Below are 25,070 nucleotides of genomic sequence, written 5' to 3' on the forward strand. Positions count from 1 at the left end.
TCTTGCTACACAAATTTGAGACAACCCAAATATGCTGCTGCTCTCTGCTGTTATTGCTTGTGTTATCAATAACCGAGTGCTCGGTAAGTACCCTGGTTCTCAGTGTTGGGCTGGTTGAAGCTCTCAGGGTGGATGAAGCCGACTCCCCCCAGGCCAAGTGTGTCCTCCTGAGGCAACAGGTCGGTCTGGCCGTCTCCAAGCTCCTGATCGGGCATCAGGGCGTCGTTGCCGTAGCTCACTCTCACGTCCGTCTGCAGGTTGGCCAGCTGCTGGGCCATCTCCGCCTGCTCCCTCTGCAGGAGCTCTGATTGGACACAGCAAGGAGGCAGAAAGGAGAGAGGTCAGAGGAGACAAATGAAAGGATGACAGCAGAGAGAAAACAGTGGAAAGACGAGAGGGGTTATCAAACTTTTTTTTTAAAATTAATTAATAATTAGAATTAGAATCACTGGACATAGAAGGTGCAAGAAAGTGATGCATATTTCTGCTTAAAGAAAAATATCCTATGCAATGAACCTCACTAATCAGAAGGGATAAACAGCCTCCAAGAAATGCTGTTCAGCTCAGTTTTTTTTAAATAGATATAGTACCTAGTAATAACTGCATGGTGCTTTTTCTTCTGTGTATGTTTGTTCTTGTGTGTGTGTTTTGCTGGTCAGTACAGACTGTGACAGTCTCAGAGACAGAGACACAGATGGCTGCGTGACGCATGCAACTCCAATAAACCCAAAAACCCGCAGAAACCTAGCAAATGCAGGGGAGGGAGGGAGGGAAGGGGATTTATCTTCTCAGCAAACAGTTTCATTTGACTCTGAACAGAAGAATTAGGCCAAATGGCTCCAATGGCCTTATCAACAAAAAATTTTCTGGGGGCTAGAATTTAGAGCACTCAATCCCTCTGTTACATGTAACACAATCAGGACAATGTGTCTTCCCCCATATCTCTCTCATTACAGGGTCAGCAGGCGGCACACAGTGAGCAGGAAAGACATTTAAAAACTCATATTTACAATATTCTATTCACTTTAGTGCTTTTTGGATTCACTTTTCTGGTTATTTTATAGTTGCAATGATATTGTGAAGGCTCTGATCTTTTAACTTTTAGTTTCTGCTATAAATTGGATTTTATTTTTACACTCATTTCAAGTCACCAAGCGTACCAGATAAATGTAATGCTTCAATTTGAGTGAAGTCAAGAGGAAAATGTGATTTCTTGAAGGGGCGAATGACAAAACTCACCAACTTGGTCCTGGATGTCATCAGCCACACCAGGCACCTTGTAGAGAAGTCCCAGAGACTGGTTCATACGCTCCTCAATGACACGCAGGTGGGTGAGCACCTGTCACAGACACACAAGTACATAAAAATCAATAACACAATATTGCAATAAGATTGCAAAAAATATATATATATTTTTCTTTTTATGTGGTACTTAAATGTGCTGAATTAATGAATACGTAATGTATGAAACTGTCCATCATAGTGGTGTGTGTGTGTGTGGTGGTACCTGAGGTCTGATCTGCGCAGCTTTCTTGGGATCCACCATGCGGACATGTTCGAAGTGTTTGAGGGTGTGCTGCCTGTCCTTCTGCTCAGCACGCACGTACTTCTTCAGCAAGCTGAAGACATGACGGGGCTGCAAAAGACAAAGAGAGAACAAGACAGATCGTTAAGAGCAGAGGAAGGACGGTATGATGTATTTATATACAGTCTGGACCAGAAAATATAATTCTTTACTTCTATGTTTTAGCTATAATTTATTATCATCTTAATCCAAATCAGTCAGCTACACTGACTTTTTTCCAATTCTCTGTGCTGTAAACCAGAAAATGGGGTTAATTTGTAGTCATTCCATCTTTCTAACCACAGGCACTAATCAAATGTCTCAAATGCTTTAGTTTGAGTTGTGTGTGTGTCTATTAAATGTTAATATGCAAGTTTAGTCAGGATATAAGAAATTATCTCGCACATTGTACTGTAACACTTTTGTGTGATTTTACAAGGAGTATACTGTATAAAGGGCTCCATTTATTATGTGTATTTACACAGTGACAAAGCATAAAGGTAAAGGACTTACAAAAAAGAAAGCAAACAGGAATGATTCATGTTTTGCAACAGGTCAGATGAAGGGACTCATAAAAATATCTCACTTAAAAATAAACAAAAGAGAAAACGGAACAAGATGAATACCTGAGAATCTTAAAAGTAACAATAACAAGGTGGGAAATGTCAGGAGAACAAGCTCGGCAGGAAAATAAAAATTTTAAAAGTGACTTTAATGGTTGTTCCTGTGATCATTAAACATTATCAATCATCTGGATCTGTTACAGGGAAAGAAAACAGTGTTGAACTGTGTGTGTACTGTAACGTACCCTGGGTGGGTCTTGCTGCAGGGCGGTCAGGTAGCTCTCCAGAGCCAGGCGGCGGCGGTCGTTGAGCAGAGCCTCCACTCGTGCCATGTGGGTCTCCACCAGCTGCTGTCGCTCGCTGGCTGCCTCCTGCTCCAGCGCCTCCACCTTCTCCTGGAAACGCTGCACACACACACACAAAACGCAACATATGGGGCGATCAAAGGACAACGAAAATCTTGCGTGGCTTGTTATATGTCCAAAATATGCATGTCTTACCTGGATGACAGCTTTCTTGTCGGCGCGTGGAAGATTCTTGGCCTCCCTCTCAGCTTCCTCCCATTCTCTCATCACCTGAGTACAAGATGAGGAAGGAAAAACATTAATTAGACTTGCCAATCTACTTTATCTTTTTGCATGTTCTATCACAAGTTGATTTGACACTTGAGTGAAACGTCTTATTTCTCTTTGTGGCAAGGATTTCATCTTTGCATGGCTGTCTAAATGGAGGGAAATCTGACAGTTTACATGGCTATATAAAGATAACATCTGGGCTGCAGTGGGTAAATATCAGATTCTTCTAGTCTGGGTAAATAATCCTTTCAGACTCAGAATGTTGATATAAGGGAGTTTCTGCTTTTTAAATCAGGGAGGTTTATGTGCTATGTCAAAGTGCGGCAGGATAAAGATAGTAAAAGTCAAAAATCAGCGCTTTTGGTTAACTTTTTCAGTTTCATCTTCTTTAGAAAAATGACTGCGCATACTCTAAGTTCCATCCTCTCTGACTCACTGGGTAAATTCTTTAATTCACCTCAGGCCTTTACCAAAACCATGACCTAACAGTGTCTGTAAGGGTGAAGTCAACTGTGTGAAATCCGGAGATGCTGCGCCTGTAGCTACCCACGCAAAACAAACGGACCTATCCAGAGGAGTGCACAAACTCTGGTAAAAGAAAACGTCGCTCTTAGCGGTGTACAAGGTTGTTAGTGTCCTTGTCTCGAGCTTAGAAAACTGTTGCTGTGGACCATCTGGCTCTCCACTGGAGAGTGAACCGGGTGATTAAAGAATACAATTAACATAGAAGTGGCTCCATCAGCTCACCCGGGAGGGATTAACAAACGCACCTATTCTTTCTGCTTTGCACACCTCTTCTCCCTCCATTTTCTATTCATAGAAAAATCTGTTCTCCCCCTACTACAAAGAAAATCTTCCTCCCTGCTCCCTGCATAGCCATTATTACTAAATCACGTGTATGTAGTGACTGTTAAATTAGAAAAACATTAACAGTTCCTCATACATTCCCTTTCCTTTCTTTCCCTTTCACTCTCAGTCCGTACCTGGGACATCCTTTCACGGTGCTTGGCCTCCAAGCTCTCTTTGGCCTTCTGGAAGTGGGCGTGTTCGTTTTCATCGGCAGGTGTCTCCAGGTAGTGGTCCACGGCGTCAGGGGAGCTGGGTGTGGCTGTGGGTACTACATGAAAGGGAGAGAGGGAGAGAGAGAAAGAGGAGGCAGGGAGGTGAAAAGACTTCCAGTGAAACATCTTTTTATTGCACACTTTTATTGAAGACTGGCTGTATTGCCTCGGCACACACAAACACAAAACACAGAGCCCGAAATGGGTTAATTGGGTTAGTGTGAGATCTAGAGAGAAAGAAAACAAGATAGTAGCTGTAGCTGGAAGCCAGCACCCTCCAAAAGCAAACAAGTGAGTGCCTCAGGTGACCCGTAGTCCTTTGTAGAAGAGAGACAAAACCCCTCTCTCATTTATATAACTTCATTCAGAGCGTGATACGGCTCTCATGCCAAAACACTGACGCTGGAATTCATCCTGTGGGCTCAAGAGCACACAATGAATTGTGGTTGCCTTAGCATTCACACCAAATCCGGCAATGCGGCACCTTCACGCAGGGTTGTGCGGAATGGTGGGCGTGTTTATTTGTGCTTTAGAATATAACTGCCATGAAACTATCAGAAAATAACGTTTTATTTTTCTGAGTCACTGCTTTGTTCTCGCTACCGCCGCTCCCTCTCTTCATTCACTCCAGCTCAGTTGACCGCTGCTGCTCTCTCTCTCTCGCTGGTGCTGTCAGCTCACTCGCGCGCTCTCTCGCGCCGCCAGAAAAGCCTACTTTTACTTGCAACTTTATCAAACAAAGAGAAATGTCCTCCCCTTGTCCTAGCAACGTACAGCTCTGCTACATGGTAAACAAGGTTCTACTTCCCGTTGCTGTCTTCGGTCTGATTGCCGGCTAACATGATTGGCCACCGCAGCGTGATGTTGGGTGGTGTTTCGGCAAAAGCTGATTCAGATTCAACTTCTCCCCGCACAGCCACTGTGGTTTTTTGCTGCACTCGATGCGCTCCCCACTCCCGCAGCCGAAACACGCTACCCCCATTCAAAAGAATTGGAGGACTGGCGTTTTTCCTGCATTGCCGCATTTTGTGTGAATGCAGCCTTACCAGTCAGAAATATAAATGGATCACGTATCGCATGTAACCTTGATTTAATAAGCGGAAAGTTGATTATCTTTTAGAAGTGTGCTATCAAAAACGGTTGGTGGTGTGTGCGTGTGTGTGTGTGTGTGCATGTGTGAAGGTCGCACATCATGTGAAATTGATTATGTCTGATAAGAGCGCATGACTGCACAAGACACAAAAACAACGATGAGATGTTCTTCGCTTTGACCTAAACCCAGTGTTTTGTTATTGTCTGTTCCTCAATATAATTTAAAGGATCAGTTCACTCAAATTACTAAACAGAATATTTTCTCACTTACCTATAGTGGCACGTAGATAGTTTTGGTTTTATTTACCCAGGTTTTCTGTCTTTGAGATTTCTACTTCCACCCCATTACAATGCAGGTGAACATAATTTTGCAGCAATCCGGCAGCAACATTTCTTTTCAGAATGTATCCTTGTTATTCAAGACAATCCACGAAACACAGTTATCTATTTCTTTGGTAGGATATGGTTCCACTGAAAACTGACTGGGTCTGTTGATTATCAAAAATAACAGAAATTGTTTGTGTGAAGGTTACTGTTGATTTTTCAAATTCCTTTCACTCCCACTGTATTTAGGTGGAGACAGAAATGTCAGAGAAAGACATCTCAAACCTGCTAGATGCCTAAAATATGTTCCTTTTGTGCAATTTGGGTGAACCGACCATTAAACTCCTGTTTAGATTCTCATATTCCAAATTCCTTTATAAGTGCTATTAAACATTCACTGCTGTGGTGTTTCTGTACTGAACATTTTTAAGAAATCACAGCCACAAGCACAGCAGTGTCATTTCAATGCACCATATACTGTAGTGTTCTCAAAAAGCCCCACAATGGAACAAAAATACAGTACCCGTAGCATGTACACTACTTTCAGCTACAAATCCCACAATGCAATGCTTTTGATAGATATGTAAATGACAGTTTTATGACACTACATCCGTGAGATGGTGCAAAATAGTAGTAATTCACCATCATAAATGTCCGAAATGTTAATTTACTATTACTGCATAGCTACCCAGTTCCTCTGTTTATTCCAGGCAAACCGCTAAAGCTGCTGACTTAAAAATAAAGTGCATCACTTGCTAAGTGCTGGAGGACTTTCCCAAGAACGCCTTTTAGAATAGCAAAAGCTTTTTATTAAGTGGGAAAACACTTAATCAATATTATGTTAAACCGAACAGCGATAGAGAACAAAGACAGAAAAGTGACATTTGCTTAACTTGGATTATTACTGTAATTATCATATACTTTATATTTAGAAAAAAATGCCACTTGAGCAAATGGCAGCCGCGCCGGGACCTACTGTGACTGACTGTTAATTGACCACACACACAAGTATAGTGTGTGTGTGCGTCATGGGTGTGTATTGGCGTTAAAAAAAAAAAAGACACTGCAGCACTTTCTCACCTCCACTATACTCAATGGAGCAGAAATCCCCGACCAAAACACACATGCTCATACTCTCGCACACATCTGAAACACACACACACTGTGGATAAAATTAGATCAAAATATAGGGAGATGCAGATGGCATGGCTCCATTTTGCCGCAGGGCAGATCATGCACATCGTGACTAAGACGCACACATACACACGCGCACGTATCGAGCAAGGTCACTGAACCTTACACAACACTGAAATCAGCATTAGAGCCAAACACTTAAACCGCCTTCCGCTTCCCATCTATAGCACACAGCCCCCTTCTGCACACACACACACACGCACACACACACACACACACACACACACAGTCTCCTGGCGATGAAAAACACGCCGGAGGAAAAATAGGATGGCTATTCAAGAGTGAAATATTATTTGAAATCCAATCAGTTCACTTTGTGATCACGTCTGGCTTAACAGCGAGAGGGCGAGAAATTCTCTTTCTTTTAAACTCTTCATTATTAAGAAATTATAATGGCCACACATGTGAACAAAATGGAAAAATCATAAAGCAACCATCCTCATTATTAGCGTTGCAAGTGATAATCAATCATCACAATGTGATGAAGAAGGCAGGTATGCTCTGAGAGTGCGGAATGATGTATTGATGAGTTTTTCTTTCCTACCATATAGGGAACATTTTTCACATTTTCCAAAATAGCTGCCGGGTAATTTGACATCAGATTTAAGTGAAATGAATTAACTGAATATGCTCAGTGACAAGGAGAGAATAATGTAAGCAAGCCTGCAAAACGTCAGGGATGTAAGGGATAATGTGCAGCGAGGTGAGGATTACAGCTAAATCATTTTATACCTCATCTTCATACTAAAATAACATACAAGCTTATGCCCATGAAGCTGTAATTGTAGAAATTACAGTAGTTATACATGCTCTCAAGGGCAGCATGTAAAGTAAAATCTGTTATGAATGTCAATCAACCTTTAAACAAGATTTCAAAATGTCCACTTAAATGAATCCTTTGTATCCAATCATGAATATTAAGGCATGTACAGCTCCTTAATTTTACAACAACTTTAAATCTTTTATGATTGAATGATCTTGACCCTAAGAGAGAACCTTGTCACTGAGGATTCAGAAAAGCCACGTATGCTTCTGTAGCTATGGCGTGAACATAGCAACTGCTAAAACACAACGACGGCGCCTAGCAGCCAAAAAAAAAAAAAAAAAAAAAAGTAGATCCTGTGTGGCTAAAAGAAGAATGTATTCTGAGATGTAAATGCCACACAAAATATGCCTGACACACCAGAAGGGTTGGCTAGAAGGACTGACCTGATTGTGAGAGTAAAGGGACCAGCCGGTTGGTTGGTGGCTTCAAGAATCCACAAAGGATTATGGGAAAGGTAAAAGTCTGTTTTTAGTATAAACACATTTATTTGCTTGACAGACGCACACACAGACTGTGAGGAAAAAGTAAAGGTTAGCCAGAAATGGAGCTGACATGTAGGGAACGTTTAGAAGAAAAGCACACCAAGCAGGAAACTTTTGAGCAGCTGTTAATATCTGGCAGCTATTAGACAGCGAGGATAAGTGAGAGTTAACAGACAAAATCGGAGATGGAAACGACATCTCAGACCAGTGAGCTGCTGGTTGAGGTTAGCTGCTGTCGGCAGGACTTACAGACGCTGCTGCAGACAGACAGGCAGTACTCCTCTGACTCAAAGTTATTCCTGTTGCCTCCGCAGCCGCCGTAGATAAACTGAGCACAGCGGCCCTCCTGTCGGTCAAAGTACCAGCGGGGCAGCAAGGCCCGGCATGGACCAGTCTCGGCATTGGCCCAGCACACCTCTTCAAGGACACACACACACACACACACACACAGGTCGTCATTCATAAAGCAGTACCTCACTGCATCAAAAGTCTCGTTCTTTTGCATAGATGTCAAGTGTTTTCACCTGTAAAATAAGCCACTTAAATTTAAGGACATGTAAAAAATAAAATACTTCATGTTACATAACAGGGTATCTCAAGAAAGCCAGGTTTACTCATTATTATTAATGCTACAATTAATGCCGAAAGACCAATTGAGCATGAACATGAAGAAAAGAAAACTGGCACGACCCATTCAGATTCTAATGGAATGTAGCTAATGAAAACTCTGCAAGTTATCAATACACAGTGAAATGTGCCAAAAGTCTGAAATAATGAATGAGCACAATAAGAAAAATGAGGAAGCAGGAAATTAGAAGCATACAAAATGGGGAGAAAAACATGTTTTGCATGTACTAAGCTTGTTCCCCATTAATCTAAAAAGCAAAACAACTTGTCACTGCACTACAAAATAGGTTTCCGATCATTTAAGATTGAATTTCATGTTTTTCAAGGACCTCCAGATACCCTGATAATGAAAAAAAGGGATAAAAATATATATATCTACAAAAAACTACACACACACACACACACACGCCCACGTCAGAAATGATCCTCACCCCTGACAACCTCTTCCACAGACTCAGTGGTGGTGGTGGTGGTGGTCGTCATGGCAACGTTGGTGGTGGGCTCGTCGGCGTCATCGTTGTCGTCGAGCGTTTCAACGATGTCGTCTTCTCCCAACTCCTCCTCCTCTTCCTCCATCACCTCTTCGTCCTCCTCTCCGTCTCCGTCCTGGTCGTTATCTAGCAAGTCCTCCTCCTCCTCCTCCTCTTCCTCCTCGTCCTCCTCAGCCACCTCCTCCTCCTCCTCGTCCTCCTCTACCACAGATGGCCTGGTTTCCTCTTGCTGCTCCGCTGGCTCTGGCTCCCGCACCATACTGAGAGAGACGGGGGGATGGATAGAAAAAGCAGGAGAGGGAGGGAAAGAAAGGAGTGATGTGGGGCGGGGGGAAAGATGAAGGCCAGAGAGGGACAGAGTATAGAGACATATGGAGGGAACAAGGGCAAAAGGTGACAGAGAAAGAGGGATGATGAAACGAGGAAGACAGGGGGGATGAATGAGAAGGAGGAAAGGACAGAAACTCTATTACAACTAGCCAGCGGTTTGCTTTCAAGGAGAGAAATTCTACCCTTATGGCAATGTTCAAAATGTGGCAGTATCTATGATCATCTGAGAGTTGATGTATTACACTGCTGCGGCCTTGCCCTCATTTATCTGTGTGTGTGTGTGTGTGTGTATACCTGTTATCAGAGTAGTCGGTCTCCGCTCCACCCCACCAGACATCAGAATCGTCAGCATCCTGCTCGGTGCTGTCGGCGTCACGCTCCGCCTCCGCGGGACAGCACACAAACTCCACCCCTCGGAAACGGTCGATGCCGCACGGCAACAGCATCCCGTAGTCGTGGAGATTCATGGTGCGGTCTCCACAAGACTAAAGAATTAAAAAGACAGATGAGAAAAATAGATCAGTACCTATTCCTGGTGGTCATTTAAGTAGTGTGAGTGTGTGTTTGAGTGTACTCACCTCCTTGGCAACAGTGTGCCAGTGCAGGTGGCTCTCACACTGGTCCATGCGCTCCTGATGCAGGAACTTGCATTTGTCAGGAACGAGCAGGGCGTCACTCACAAACTCTCCCACTGCAACGCAGACAATATCCATATTTATATATAATTCATACACAACGGGCAGCTTCAGCTCAGCCTTTTGACTAACTAAAGACACATTTCAAACAGCACTGATAACTCCCATATAGCACTGGTTGCTATGGTAACACTTGTAGTAACTGGAGCAAGACAGCCAATATCTCTTCAGTTGTGGATGTAGGCATCTCTGATCATTTCTGTGTCTTTTTTTTTTTTTACTGTCAGTGGATTTATACAACAGGATATTCCAGAACGAACTGTCAGGAAACGCTATCTTACTACTGAAGTGGCTGCAAATTTTATTGATCTCTTACACAACAATCCTGCAGACATTTTACCCTCCTCTTGTGATTTTATTGTAGATAGTTTTAACAGTAAACTAAGGTCAATCCTTGACACAGTGGCCCCCACTAAAACTGAAAAAGATCACTAACTGAACAGCAGAAAGAAAATGGAGAAAGAATAAATTAATGGTCAATGATTTACAATAAGGCAATTACAAGTGCAAGACAAGCACACTTCTCAAAATTGATAACCAACAACCTGAATAACCGGTTTCATTAACCCTGTTTTTATGAAGTCTAGCAGTATGTCTTCCAACTCTAAATGTGAAGAATTTGCAGTCCACTTCAAAGATAAAATAGACACTATTAGATCAAATTTATGTCAGTGTCAGCCTATGAATCTTAATACCCAGGAACCTTTGTTTTTATGCGAGGAAACACTGGAGAAATTTGTCCTAGTTGATGCAGAGATGCTTGGCAAAGTTATTTCTCAATTAAAACCTGCAACCTGCTTTTTAGATTCCATTACCACATCCTTTTTTAAAACCGTTTATAGCTTTTTTGATGAAGATTTACTCAACATTGTTAACTATTCTCTTCAGATGGGTTTTGTCCCTACTGATCTTAAGACCGCCATCATTAACCTCTTCTGAAGCAAAACAATTTAGATCCCTCACTTCTTATTAACTACAGACCAGTATCCAATTTGCCATTTTTAAGTAAAATTTTAGAGAAGCTTGTTTTTAATCAGTTAAATGAAGGTTTTCAGGCCAATCATAGCACTGACACAGCACTTATCAAGTTTGTAAATGACCTCAGGTCCAATATGGATATGAAAATACTTTCTGTATTAGTTATTAACTTAATTACTTGGCTTAAGCGCAGCCTTTGATATAGTAGATCACTTGATTCTTTTAGGTAGACTTCACAGTCTGACTGGCCTTTCTGGTACTGTTTTTAAATTGGTTCAAATCTTTTCTTACCGATAGAGAATTGTTTTAAGCATGGATGAATGTTAACCTCAAAGCTATAAAATGAATTGTGGTGTTCCCCAAGGTTCAATTTTAGGTCCTACACTTTTTAACCTTTACATGCAGCCACTTGGAAACATCATCAGGAGGCACAGCATCCATTTTCATAGCTATGCTGAACACAAACAGCTTTACACTACCATGTCTCCTGATGACTCCAACAGATGCCCTTCTGAACTGTTTTTTAGATATCAAGTCATGGATGGCAGAGAATTTTCTACAGCTCAACCAGGACGAAACTGAAGTCTTAGTTACTGGTACTGAAGCTCTGAGAGACAAACTCTGCAAAACTGCAAACACTGGCATTAAACCCCTGTCCAAGTAAAAAACCAAGGAGCTATCATTGATTAGGATCTTAGTTTTGAACCTCACATTAGAAACATAACTACAAATGCATTTTATCATCAGAAGAACATCACCAGAGTGTGTCCATTTTTCTCTCAAGCTGATACAGAGACACTAATGCACGCTTTTATTACCTGCAGAATAGACTACTATAATGCTCCACTTTCTTGTCTCCCTAAAAAGAATATAGCACAATTACTTCAAAACTCAGATGCATGTGTATTGACTAGGACCAGATAGAGAGCACATATTACACCAATTTCTACCTGTTTGCTTCAGAATTGATTTTAGGATCCTTTTATTTTTTTTATAGAGCTCTTAATGGTCTTGGTCCTACCTATTTGTCAGATCTGCTTTTAGCCTATGAACCCTCTAAAACCCTCAGGTCTTCTGGTAGTGGCCTTGTAATGATCCCTGATCAGAACAAAAACCCAGGCATCCTTTTATTATTATGGTACATGTCTATGGAACAGCCTGAAGACCTGAGGGCCACGGAGAATGTTGATATTTTTAAAAGTAAACTCAAGACCTACCCTTTTAGTCTGGGTTTTAATTGAAATGTATATATTTGTCTATTTATTAATTATTATATTAAGTATTTTAGTCTGTTTTACTTATTGGTATATCCTTTTATTTTTTTATTTTCAGGATTGTTTTCCTTTTAATATCCTACCTTTTATTTCTGGTTTTATTTACTTCAATACTTCTCATCTCTTAGTATTTTATTATTTTATCTTGTGCTCTTGACTTTTCATTTACTTTTTATCTACTTTTTGGAGTTTTTATTTTTTTTTATTTTAATTTTTTTCATACCTCGCTTTTCTATCATTACCTTTTTTGCTACTTCGAGTTTTTATCTATATTCCATTCAATTCAGTTTTTTTTATATAGCACCAAATCACAACAAAAGTCATCTCAGGGCGCTTTTCACATAGAGCAGGTCTAGACTGTACTCTTTAGTATCTAATCCTGTACCTTCCTCAATGCATATTGATGAGATGTATGATAGTGTTTCCTCCGTTCCTGTTTTTATTGAGTGCTGTTATTATTGAGTGCTTTATTAATTACAGTCATTTATTGTTTTGTGTGTGGATGGGGGGTGGGGGGTTATTGTTTTATTGTGTGAAGCACTTTCTGTTACATTTTGTCTGTATGAAAAGTGCTATAAAAATAAAATCTGACTGATTGAAGACAGTGACCTTTTCTTTGTTTCTCCTGCTTTAAATGAACACTTCTTTCTTTCTAATAATATATTCTCACAAGCACTGAAAACTGTGAGTCAGTCAGTCAAACACTCCTTTTAAACATATACTGGACTCACCCAGGCAGCGGTACGGCACCACAATGTGCATGTGACTGCGACACTGCTTGCGCCCCTTCTTGCACCAGTTCTGGATGCTGACTGGCTGGTTGGCCTCCACCACATTGGTTATCTGGAGCTCTGGGTACACCTACACACACAGGATTATATATTATAATGGCGTAATTGCTGCACAAAGCTGAAAGTAGAATGGGTGCTCCTCTTCTCATGAACGCTGATGATTCAAACCAAAATTATCTGGTTTATGAACTGATTTTGAGCACATATTCAACAATAGAAACTACAAAAGCACAACTCATGCACTTCCAATTTCTACTCCTACAATGTCCAGTTTATGATCACTCTCTTCCTCTTGTTGTACACTCTTACAGTTGCTTCATACAGTATTTTTTTGTAATGTAGTGTTTGTTGACTTTGTTGGGCAGTCAGTCAGTCATTCAACATAAAGGGACATGGGACATAAAAGAGAAACTCAACAGAGTTTCAACAGAGAAACTAAAAAGTGTATTGGTCATTGCTTAGTAGGATGTATACAATATCTTCTGAACAGCTGATGATGTTTCATCTAGACTTCTGCTAGCATATAGCAAAGCTTTACTTCAGGGGCAGTTAATCAGCAGTTTCTCAGACTGGAATGAACTCTGACCACTGACTCTGACGTCACCCTTAGTCTTCCTGATCTTGTTTAGCCCTAATGGGAGTCAGAGATGATCAATCTCTGAGTCTTTAGCAACATATTCTACTCCCTTGCTTCTGGAAATTTAGAACAAGCATCCTTGTTTTCCTCTGTATTTTGATCTTAACGTTGTTGCAGTGCTCCTTGATGTGATTTCTGCTTGGCAGACTCAGCTATGTTTACCTCTATGTTCCCCTCAGCCATGCATGACATCTGCTTCTGCACAATATTCTGAGCTGACTTGTCATCCCTCTCTGAATACCTCTCCCCTCATTCTTTTTCATGACACCTCCTCCTCCATTCCTTTCCTCTCCCTAGGCAGAGGAAATTATATACTTCCACAACCTTCTTGGTTCCGTGTTGCACTCGCCTTTGCCAAGTCAGCTCTCCCGTTCAGCTTTGAGGAGGACATTTCTCAGTCTCTTCAGTTTTCCTTTTGATATTTGAAGTTAGTTTAAAATGCTGTATTTAAAGCTGGAGCCTAAAACTGATTTGGTAAGCATTTGTTTGTTATCACTGGATGTTATCAGTGATAACAATCGAAAGATGAACTCATATATTTGAGCCTGTAGTACATGCTTTTCAGAGAAATCTAATTATGCATCACCTCCTCTTATCAGACAACTTCCTTTTATCATTTCTTTCTTACACAGTGCATTTACACAGTGATAACCTACACTGTTGGAAAATTCCTCAAAGAAATATGGTTTTGTGGTTGGGGAAGACTGCAGTTGCTGAAAAACCACATTTTCAATCAATTTATGGCAATCAACAGCCATGTGTCTTGTAGAAACGTTTGCTCAAAAATTTGTTTGGGCTAAACAAGAACAGAAATGTTGTCACAGTGTTGCATGTACGCATTTGGCTTGGCTAGGTTCACATTGCCTAATTATAAGCCAACTAGAGCTCATGAAGAAAAGTCACATGGACTTAAGCAGCTTGTTTACTGTACAGAGTTTTGGCACTCTGTCATCTGGCCAAACTGGGGATTTTGGTGAAGAAAAACAAATCTGCTTGCAGATTCTGTAACCTGATGGACCTTTTCTGTGCTTTTATATTCTCACATAACAGCAAAAACAAATACTTCTGCCTCCTAGAACACATAGTGATTTGTGTTTGGGCTAGTTCACTGTAATTGGCTCAGAATGTAAAAGAAGCCACATTTTTCTTGGACTCAACTCAAATCTTCAGACATTTTTTGGTACCACCTAAATTTGAAGACTGTTCTCACTTGCTCTAACATACCAATATAAAATTGCAAATCCTCTAGAAAATGCAGAAACCAATCCAACATTGCTTGGTAAAGTTACTGCACTGCTACCTGCTCAATTGCTGTAATTTGCGCTGAGACTGTCAATTTAATAGCTAAAATGGAAATTATTCGACCCAAAAATCCAACTAAAATGTCACAAGTATAAAAAATTTATCATCCAGGCTTAGCGCTCACTCAGAACAAAATAAACATTGGGTAATTGCAGTTGAAGTATTCAATATATCACAGCATACATAGCCAAATGAGAGCTATTTTCAAGCCATGACTGGTACTGAAAATGATGATGAAACTGGGTCAACTCCCTCTGCTACTAAAACACAAGAAACTGAATTTTGCACTATTATTAATTCTCCCAAACTGTCCTGACATTCAATATCTATATTCCCCACCTTCTCTACAGCCCTTCAGGCTGAAATTATTTACTATAATACATACAATAAAGATTCATATCAGCTTTAAGGGGTTGATTATATAATCATGTAATATCAGACTTAGTTCAAGAGTTTATTTCCCCTGCGGAAATAAACTGTTGAACATATAGAACAGAAGGTGAGCACTTTCTTCTCTCTCTATCACACAAACACACACACACACAGCACCCTTTACCTCCTGGCAGTACTGCAGGATGCCCTCCTTGGTGCCGATGCAGCTCTTGGTGCCCGAGGGGTCCGGCTCCCACTTGCCGCTCTGCACGTTGATGTGCATGTTGAGTTTACCGCAAAACATGGCCACCTGGGGTTCTGCCAACAGACCCATCGAAACATCTGTAGGCACCTAGAGGTGTTGAGAGACAAGACGAGAGATTTAATGAGATATACCACTCATGTTAAACTCCTTGAGCACTTGAGCGCTGAAAAATGCAAGACGGATGCAATTAAATTTTATTACTCAGATAGAGGGGGGGGGCCAGGAGAGGAGAGGTGATTAGTGTTAGATGAAAAGTAAGAGGAGGTGAGCTGGTTTAAGATGACAGGAGTGGCGAGAGATGAGGGTGAAAAGAGGTGGGAGAAGTATCTAACGGAAGATGGAAATAAGAAGAGGAAAACCAAAACATGCCTCTGTTCATATTTGCTATGAGGTGTTTTCAAATGTGCAAAACATCTTGCTGAAAAATGTTGAAAAACAAAGTGAAATGACTGCAAAAAACCAAGTTATGGACATTGAAAATCATTAGCTTCAGAGGAATAAATTGCCTCAGACATCAGGCCTGGAGCAAACCAATACACCCTCTACTGTCTATGATGTTCGTCCACAAGCACATACACCCACTCAACTGCCCTGTGTTATACCATTTATGGGAATAGTATACATCTCTGGGCCCATGCAGACTTTTTTCATACTTTTCCAGGACGCTATGGTGTTTATATAACCCTAAGTTGATTCGTTTTCGGCTCATTTCTCTCTGTTAGTGCAGCACATAGTGAGTACAACAGCAGGTTGGTTGCAGGCAAGGGGAGTGTGTGTGAACAAATGTGTGTGTGTGTGTGTGTGAAAGTGAAATTCTGCCTTTGGCATGAATGTATTAATTTTTGTGTTAATTTATGCTCCTGTGTGTTGATTTGTGCCTTTGCGTGTGTGTTTTTGTGCGTATGCCATTGCTGTCTGCCTGCATAAGGAGGTTTTGTGTTGACGTTCCCTTAGGAGAGGAGGTGCAGACAAACCACTGAATGTCTGCATTGTACTGGCAAATGAGCTAGAACAAAATGGGGGGGAATACTGGGGAAAAAAGAGAAGGAGACAGAGGGAGGGAGGAGAGGGACTGTTGCCATTGTGCGCTCCCTAATCTTGTTAATGGTTTTGAAGGCCCTGGCAGGCAAACAAATGTTGTTTTGTGAGATGGATAGCATATTTCTTTCCTCCAGACTTGATTCTCTCCAAGCAGCCAGAGGCAAAAAGTCCTCTTCCAATATGAGCTGTCGGGGGCCATCAGTTTGAATTAAATTTGAAGCTGAAAACTGAAATCTTTGGATCAATTTAGTGGCCATGTATCTGGTTGAGATGAACTCAATCTGCTTTCATTATATCCATTTACACACATTGACTGTATTTACACACTTGGCAGAGGAAGAAGATGGCGCTCTGTAGAACTGTTAGTACCTTGTCTGTTTTCACCTGATTCTGTCCTGAGAGGTCTGTCTAAGCCAAACAGAAAGCTTTCCAACTACACGTACACACGAGGTGAATGCAAAAATGTCAACACCTGTACAATTCATCACAATCCATTGCTATTGCACAGCGAAAGCTGAAGCTCATAATGTTCCGTTATGAGGCTGTGGCATATGAAATCACATCAGGCATTTTTTTTGACAGGGTGTTTTGGATTATATTTTCCAGGTGCACCTAATATGAAACGGTGGGGGTTGTTCTAGGGTGTGAGGGGAGCAAAATATTAATAAGATTCACAAACACAGAATTATTACAGGACTGTTGTGTTGGATTGCATTATTATACTCTGCAGGTACTTCTGACACTATCCTTAACTTCTAGATTTACACCTAAGCTATTAAACCTGGCAAGTAGACATCATGCTGCATTTTGGGTAATAACTGACCTACCTAATACTTATCTACTATCTATCTTTAAACGGTGTGTACGAGTTTGTATGCAGGCTTTAATTACTCATTAAATTATACTTTAAAAGACATTGCGGATTGAACCCTACTATGAGTATAATTTGATTTATGCTACAATCATTAGGTACTGGTCATGGAGCACTGGAGCAAATTATCTACTGGGGATACCTGTATCACATTAACTCTGAACTAAATCATTATCACTCACTTTAGCATTTGACTGTCGTTTGTGGTGATTAACCTCCATAAAGGATAATTCTAAGAGTCACATGATTTCTGCTTCTTTATGAATAAAGGAGGCGGTGAGGAGGAGGAGTAATGAGTTCTTGGAGGTTCAACCATTTTTACTGCAGTCAAATGGGGGTAAAAACAGCACACGCTTACACACACACACAGATCAGGTTACACTTCCACGGGTCAAATATGCGCCTACAAAGTTCACAGCCTTCACAGGCCGACACAACAGGCTGCGAGCTGTAGTATCACGGAAATCAGTAAATCCCACACACACACACACACACACAGACACACAGATTTGTGTAAAATCCTTTCCTGCCCCCAGCCATCCTCAGCTCCAACACATGGCAACTTAACACTGTTGACCATCAGTCTTGACACCGAACCATCTGCACCACACAGGGTTATTTAGGGGACTGTTGCTCGATTCCCACACTACCATCTGTGAGTGAGCAGCGCTAACGGGGGATAGATCAAATCCCATCTTGCTCATTAATAGTAAAACTCAGGGCAAAACTGAGAGCTGAAAAGTTTTCAAATAATCTTTAAAAAGTAGTTTGCATGTGCTATCTTTTAATTAGCTCACTTTCTCAGTGCCTGGTTTTCATTTTGACCTTATCTGTCCACCCTCTGGCCCCTCCCTGTCCCTTAATCGAAGAGATAAACCAACTTCCCCTTTGCTTGAGGCACAGGTAGGCAAATCTGTGCCAACTGCTCGCTGACATTCAAATTCTTTGTCATCCTCTTTTGGCTGGCAAATCACAACCCTGCCAATCGCTCCCTCTTCACTTTTCTGCCTCTCAACCGATCTACTGCTATCACTTCACCGCTCTGTCTTCTGCTGAAGGAGGAGGAGGACGAGTGGGGGTAGGCCAAGCCTTCGTTGGAAGCTTATAAATCAGAGTCCCAGGATGATGGCGAAGGCAGGAGCGGGAGGAGAAAGTAAGAGAAGGGACAATAACCACAATGGCGAGAGACGGGGAGAGATTGGAGGACAGATGAATTGGACAATAAGCCTTCGGGCTTGAGCAGAAGGTCAAGCACTCTGTAAAACAGAAAGCATGTGGGCATGGAGGGCCATAGACGGAGAGGGAGGCTGGACAAAATCAGGGTTTAACAGAGAAAAGATGAGAAATCCCAGCGTCAGAAAGAGGTAGTTTAGAGAGAAAGGCTGTCTGTGTCTTCTGTCAGTGTAGTTCAATGTCAGTTACGTCACAATTTTGAAAGATCCTGACCACACCTGACAAATTCTGTTGGCCTGTGTACAGAAATAATCACTACACTTCTCTACATCACATCTTCCAATGAGTAGAGAAATAAGGCACTTTACACAATCTGCGTTTTGCAGACTTCTCTCTGACAACGCTGCAAAGCTAGAATCTACTCTGGGCGAGCAACAGATAGAAAGCCAGACTGACACATCAGCAGCATAGTGTTAGACAAATGTTATAGAAGAGACACCAGACTACTCTCCTTTGCTGTTATTTTCTGTCTTTATCCTATCTTAGTTCTGATTCACAGTCCAGCCAGTCTGCCAGCCGGTCATCCTGCAGGGAAGGGAGGGGAGGGAGCATTAATCTGGGTACTGAGGATTAGGACAGCAGCCTGGTCAGGAGAAATATCCCCCTTTGGTCTCAATCTGGCATGATAGCCATCACCGTAACAACAGGGAATAAGCCAGGGGAAAGGAGGTTGATGTGATATGAGATTGACCCCAAGAAGATAGATCAATTAAAGTCAGCAGAAAACACCGGTCACATATTGCTAGGCATGCTACTTCTAACAGAAATTACAAGTGATGCAATTAAAGCAATGATCCATCAAAATGTTTCCCAGCTTCTGGCTGCTTTTATTAATCACACTAGCTGATGAAAGACCTCTTGAGTGTGACAAAAATGAGAGTACGAGATCAAAATGTTACCCATAACAATTTACACAATTAAGGGAACTGTGGGCAGAGAACAGTTTATGACTGGGGTTTCTGTGAATGATTTGCAGAAATCAGGCAGTGTTGTGTGCAAAGTCAAGTCAGTCATGGAAAGAAAATATAGACTAAGCTTACTGGGCCTGCTGACCCACATGGAACCACAAAATTAAGTTGCACATAGTCCAATGTCCAAGTTGTTGAAGCCTAGCATGCGATGTTGGGTTTATGATCTAAAAAAAAGGTTCAACATCACCGTAATAATTTGAGGATGAAATGGAATTCATTTTACAGCACAGGAGTTAGATGAAAGAAAGAAAAACACTAAAAAAACAAACAACAATTTAATAATGTAATGCAATAACATACAAGTTTGTAGTAGTAAAGCGATTAAAGTGAGATTATTTGCTGCTCCAATTTGATAAAGTGGTTTTGCTAACCCAAGGAGGTTTATGATGAGGATGACAATCTCACTGCGGCAGCTCACATGGACCATCCGCACACACGTGTGTAAATGTGTGTGTGTGTGAGATTTTTGTTACACCGTAATTCAAATCACAGTTCCCATCTCAGACAGGTGACCTGTTTCCACAGCTGGAAACCATGACCCAAATCACATCCAGGCAAACCTTAGACACATGCAACGTGATCTTTGCTTCATCATCGTGTTTCTGATATTTATAGCTTCTGCCTTAAAGGATAATTTCAAACAAACAAACAAAGCCAGAAAAAAAACTCTTATAGTCTCATATTTGGCTTTATGTCCCTCCTCAATTGATGAGCTCTCCTGTGACTCCTTTTTGTGTGGGATTTTGTCTGAAATCATAACTCTTCATCCCCTTTATGTAAATTGCCTAACCATTCCCATCTGAATATCATTGTGTAAAAAGGGACTTTCATAAAATGTGCTGATATGCATGAGCGAACCCACTTATGGCTGGTGCATTCACAGATGTGATCAGCAACACTAAAAAACAGAAGAAAAAAAAAGAAGGAGACGGTTTATTATCCATTACATGTAGATGAGGGTTGTCAGAAAAAGAAATATTGCATCACATGCACACGAACTGCACATAAATCCATTCTTACTCACATACGCCGTGTATATTCTCACTCAGACAGAGGCTGAGGAGCATTTTAATGTATTCCAGTGCACGCTAAGCATACACACCCACACACATATGCAATCTTTGAAGTGTCCCCGTGGGTGCTGGTCCTGCGGTGCTATTAATTGTACAGTCTTATCTGAGTGGCCCAGGCCTGCCAGGAGGAGATGGGTGAAGGTGGTGGGGGGGGGGGATGGAAGGGAGGGTGTTTTAGATCAGCTCTCATCCCAGGGGGGAGACTCCCTGGAGAGTAAGATGTGTCGCAGGAGCTTTACACACACACACACATACACACACACACTCTGACACACATGTAGGCATTTTTTTTCTACGTCCAAACAAGCTATTACCAGACAAGACATGGCTTTCTTGTCCAGGCTGGGACATACTGTACCACACACACACACACATACACACAAGATAACTGGTGAGTGTTAGACATGGTTTACAATGGCTCAGATACACAATCACTGCGTAGAAGACAAAGAAAAGGAATCTCTTGCATGTGGCCGTCTAACACATTGCAAATAAGGACTTAATTGTGTTATCCTTCATAGGCTTTAAACATTTATGAGTGAGATAATGTGTTATGAGATACAATAAACTTATATTGCTTTTCTTATGGTCATTAATCAATCAATTGCGGCGGAATCGAGCAGAAGCTCGGCTGTCTGTGGGGTTGTTTAAAAGATGCATCACTGTGGGAATTTGTTTTTCTTAGCTTGGGAGGATATGTGACGGCTGAATTAGATAAGACTGGCGAGGTGACAGAGATACTCAATGCTCTCGCGCACAGCACGAGGAACGTGCACCCAGTACACACACACTCTCTATAATCACCTTGGTAAGCGACAGGCCTTGCTGTTACTTAAACCCCTCAGATCATCTTTGACCGGGCTTTAAGTGTGTGTGCAAGGCTATCCCACTCTGGTGTGTGTGTGTGTGTAATTCTATCTGCGCCTGATGTGTTTCACTGATTACAGGGAAGCCAGACCCTCTTCCCTTCCCTTCACACTCCCTGCCAGCCCTAAGTTCAATTACAGAGCAGACGTAAAACCAGGCAGAAGGCCTTTATCCAAAAAAAAAAAAAAAAGAAAAAACCTGGGGGCAAAACAGGGATGTGACAGAGAAAAAAAACTGGGTGTGAGGTGGGATTGATTGCCTGGCTCATCCTCTAAGCAGTGCTGCCAACATTTTAGAGAAGGGTAAAGTGAGGTGAATCAGGTTATGATGAAACCCCAGCACCTGGAGAAACGCAGACTGAATCGCATTATTTTCATTCAGGCATTGTTTAAAAAAATCAATCGAAGTCAGTCTGGGTTAAATATTGATCTCCTGACTTATTTGCTTCTAATGTCAAGCTGACACAATGAAATGTTTCCTCCAATCAAGACCCAGCTCGAGCACTTTTCAAATATGCTTATGTTGAAGATTTTTTCTCACATCTGGGATCAACCACATGCACATCTGCAATTCCTGATATGTTCTCTTCATGTGGATATCATGTCTTTTTTTCCAGAGCTCTCTCCAGCAGCATCTTCAAAAGTTTTCATTGAGTCTGTGAGGAGAATTTAAGTTTGTTTGAAGAATTATCTTCATTCATATTCAATGCGATTAAGCTTTGTCTCGGGGGGTTGCACGGGAATTAGCATCTCAGACAAATCTGTTTAAAATCTGATTAGAAGTGTGTAAGAAAAATAGTTCTGACTTCTGCCCACTTAATTTGTCTAGACGTGATGGAGGGACTCTTGGTTGCCTTAGTTATAATCACCATGGATACAGAGCCTGAACTCAACGCTGGGGAACGGCCTGTTATAACCTCCCTCTGTCATCGCTGTGGCAACCTGAAGGCAACACCATTATCCAAGTCACCGGGGAGAAGGAATTTCATCATCAGGTCAGTTTGCTTTTGTAAGGAAGCAGTTGTGTGTGTGTGTGTGCCTGCATCAGGCTTGGCGTGCATGCAGGTGTTTCCGTGTGCATAAAATGAACAGTGTAATAGTCGGTTCATTTGGACTGTTAAACTGGCTCTGACCTCACTGGTATCCACCTGGGAGTCACCCGGCAGTGGGCCGCCAGCATACACAGATGGAGCTCGATACACACACACACACAAACTGAGGATACACTCCTGAACTGTGGCTACTCAGATCAGAAATTATGCAAATCTGTTTGCAATCTCGCCCATAAATATTTTAATAGGGGCTGTTTTTGCCTACAGCTGAACGATACATCTATATTTTAGGTCATTAAATAACTGCATTTATGAACAAGGTGTCCACATGATGCTGATGTAAAATTCCACAGCTGTCCATGATTCAGTCACAGCCTTTACATGATATATGTGGAGTATCAATAATGAAGTAAATAATGTGTGAAAGAAAATATAATTTCCAACGACCATTTCTAAATCTTTCCCTACCTTGAACACATAAATATCCCATTAAAATCCTACTGTTTGACTGCATCCTTTTAGCATCACATAATGTCAGTTTTTCCTCAATGCACCATGTCACAAACCCCCCTAAAAAAAACCTACAGTACTCATCATGTTGGCCTCTTGGTATATCAACCCTACACTCACTCTTCCCTCTCCAATTATAACCCTGATGACTTGTTGGCCATCAGGAATCCACCAAAACATGTTTTTCACAACTCCTCTGAGTCAGAAACACATGCTGGAAAAACATAAAATGCATAACCGTCTTTTACATATTTTTTTCTAACGTGCTTATTAGTTTCAATTTCACATATCACAAACTGTGAAGCTCTGAAGCTAAGTGCAACACTTTTCTGTCCTTAGAAAACCAGACAGGATTTCATTTAAAAAATATTGAAAACAAAATCAAAACAACCAAAAGCCTCACAACTATATTTATAACTATAAAAAAATATTTCACAGCTGATTGTGAGTTGAAGTAATCCTCCATCAGTGTTGTTACTGGGTGTTGTCTGTGAATCAGGGCCCTGGGGTGCAGGTGGGTGTGTACATCCTGGAATCATCAACAGTGGTTAAGAGCACCGGGGACGACAGGTAAACCGGGAACACAGTCAGTATTTCCAAAAGGAAAACAATCACCAGTGCAAAAATATAACTAATTTATACTTTACTTTTCCACTTTGTCCTTTTTTTAATCATAAATACTAAAATTAATACATTGAAATTATAGAATTATTACTAATATCTGCTTAACAAGATGAGAAAACTCTATTTCTCAAATCCCAAATGGAAATTTAATTGACTTGGGGGTTTTCCTACAGAGCATACTGTCACTTCAAACATGAGGGATTTTCAACACAATAGCTTCCTATCGCACACGCACACACACTTGCCCAGCTTTGCATCACTCTTGCTGGCTGAACAAACACAGGAAGTCCGCCCCTATCATGGAGACCAAACAGGAAGCAGAATCCAGAAATAGAAGGACACCGTCAAGAATATCCATCCACTTTCTGACGCACATCTACATCTCACCCCTCTCTCATTTGCACCCACGCACACACACACACACACACACACACACACACACACAAAGAACTTGGCATTTCAAACAAGTGTTCCAATTTCACACTTGGCCTCCAGAGTGGACTTGTCATCTACAATTGATGGACGACTAGAAGAGGTAACTGGTTTAATAAGCCCTCTGAACTGTGAATCTCAAGCTGAAATTCAGTAACATACCGTCTGTATGACACAGCCTTTCAGAAAAATATGCACGGGTGAGAAACTGCTCTAGAGAAAAACGCTAAAAAGCAGCGAGAAAGGGAGGAATGGGTGAGAAGAAGGAATAACACACAAGCAGCCTAATTATAGTCCAAGTACCAGGCACCTGGGGAAGACTCCAGCGCTATGGCAACCCTGAACACCCAAGACTGTGAGTGGAGACATGGGAAGAGCGAAATGAGAGGAAGAGAGGATGAGATCATTTCTGTAAGTGGAGGAATATAACCTTCAAAAACAAGGACCCTCATGGGTATTTTCGTGTGTTAGTCCGAGTGTGCGGATTTAGAGAGGCAGGCGAACGACACAACTTCATCATTAACAAGAAACTTTCTCAAAAGATTTCCCATCTTTAAAATAATGAGTCAGCAACCTCTGCAGCAATCAAAGATGTACTGGGGCAAAGCGGTTTCTTAATGCCCATCCATTTAATGAAAAAAAGACATGTTGAAAAGTGTCTGGGGCTCTGCTGGAAATAAAAATATGAGAACGAAGAGGACTGGTAGAGGAGGGGAAAAAAAAAAAAGAGGGCACAGACACTCCATCTCCATTCCAGGAAATACTTTTATGGTTCATTTGGAAGAAGTGGTTCGTAGTGGTTATGATGAAAAGATTGCATTTGGGAACATCTTATGTTCTCGTGTTTGTCATATTAAACTGCTGACATGAAATAAAGAATTTTACATTGGATAAAAGTTGAATTTTCTTTTAACTTTAAATTCAGCTCATAGACTAAAAACGGAGCAAATATTT

At 41.3% G+C, this 25,070-nt stretch overlaps 1 protein-coding gene across 2 annotated transcripts in view; it reads right to left on the reverse strand.

Moving 5' to 3' along the window:
- The window catches only part of appa (amyloid beta (A4) precursor protein a), a 37,482-nt gene that overhangs the window by 5,716 nt on the left and 6,696 nt on the right, over positions 1-25,070 (reverse strand). The window contains exons 2-13 of one of the 2 annotated variants that reach the window (XM_042404862.1): positions 15,363-15,530; positions 12,808-12,937; positions 9,708-9,820; positions 9,424-9,614; positions 8,740-9,059; positions 7,931-8,098; positions 3,686-3,819; positions 2,628-2,702; positions 2,373-2,531; positions 1,508-1,636; positions 1,240-1,339; positions 92-304 (exon numbers count right to left, since the gene is read on the reverse strand). In XM_042404862.1, the coding sequence (XP_042260796.1) occupies positions 92-304; positions 1,240-1,339; positions 1,508-1,636; positions 2,373-2,531; positions 2,628-2,702; positions 3,686-3,819; positions 7,931-8,098; positions 8,740-9,059; positions 9,424-9,614; positions 9,708-9,820; positions 12,808-12,937; positions 15,363-15,530 (1,900 nt within the window). The remainder of the gene's footprint in view (positions 1-91; positions 305-1,239; positions 1,340-1,507; positions 1,637-2,372; positions 2,532-2,627; positions 2,703-3,685; positions 3,820-7,930; positions 8,099-8,739; positions 9,060-9,423; positions 9,615-9,707; positions 9,821-12,807; positions 12,938-15,362; positions 15,531-25,070) is intronic. The other variant, XM_042404863.1, reaches the window with a different exon arrangement.

The sequence above is a fragment of the Thunnus maccoyii genome, chromosome 24 (genome assembly GCF_910596095.1).
Source record: "Thunnus maccoyii chromosome 24, fThuMac1.1, whole genome shotgun sequence".
In the NCBI taxonomy this organism is placed as follows: Eukaryota; Metazoa; Chordata; class Actinopteri; order Scombriformes; family Scombridae; genus Thunnus; species Thunnus maccoyii.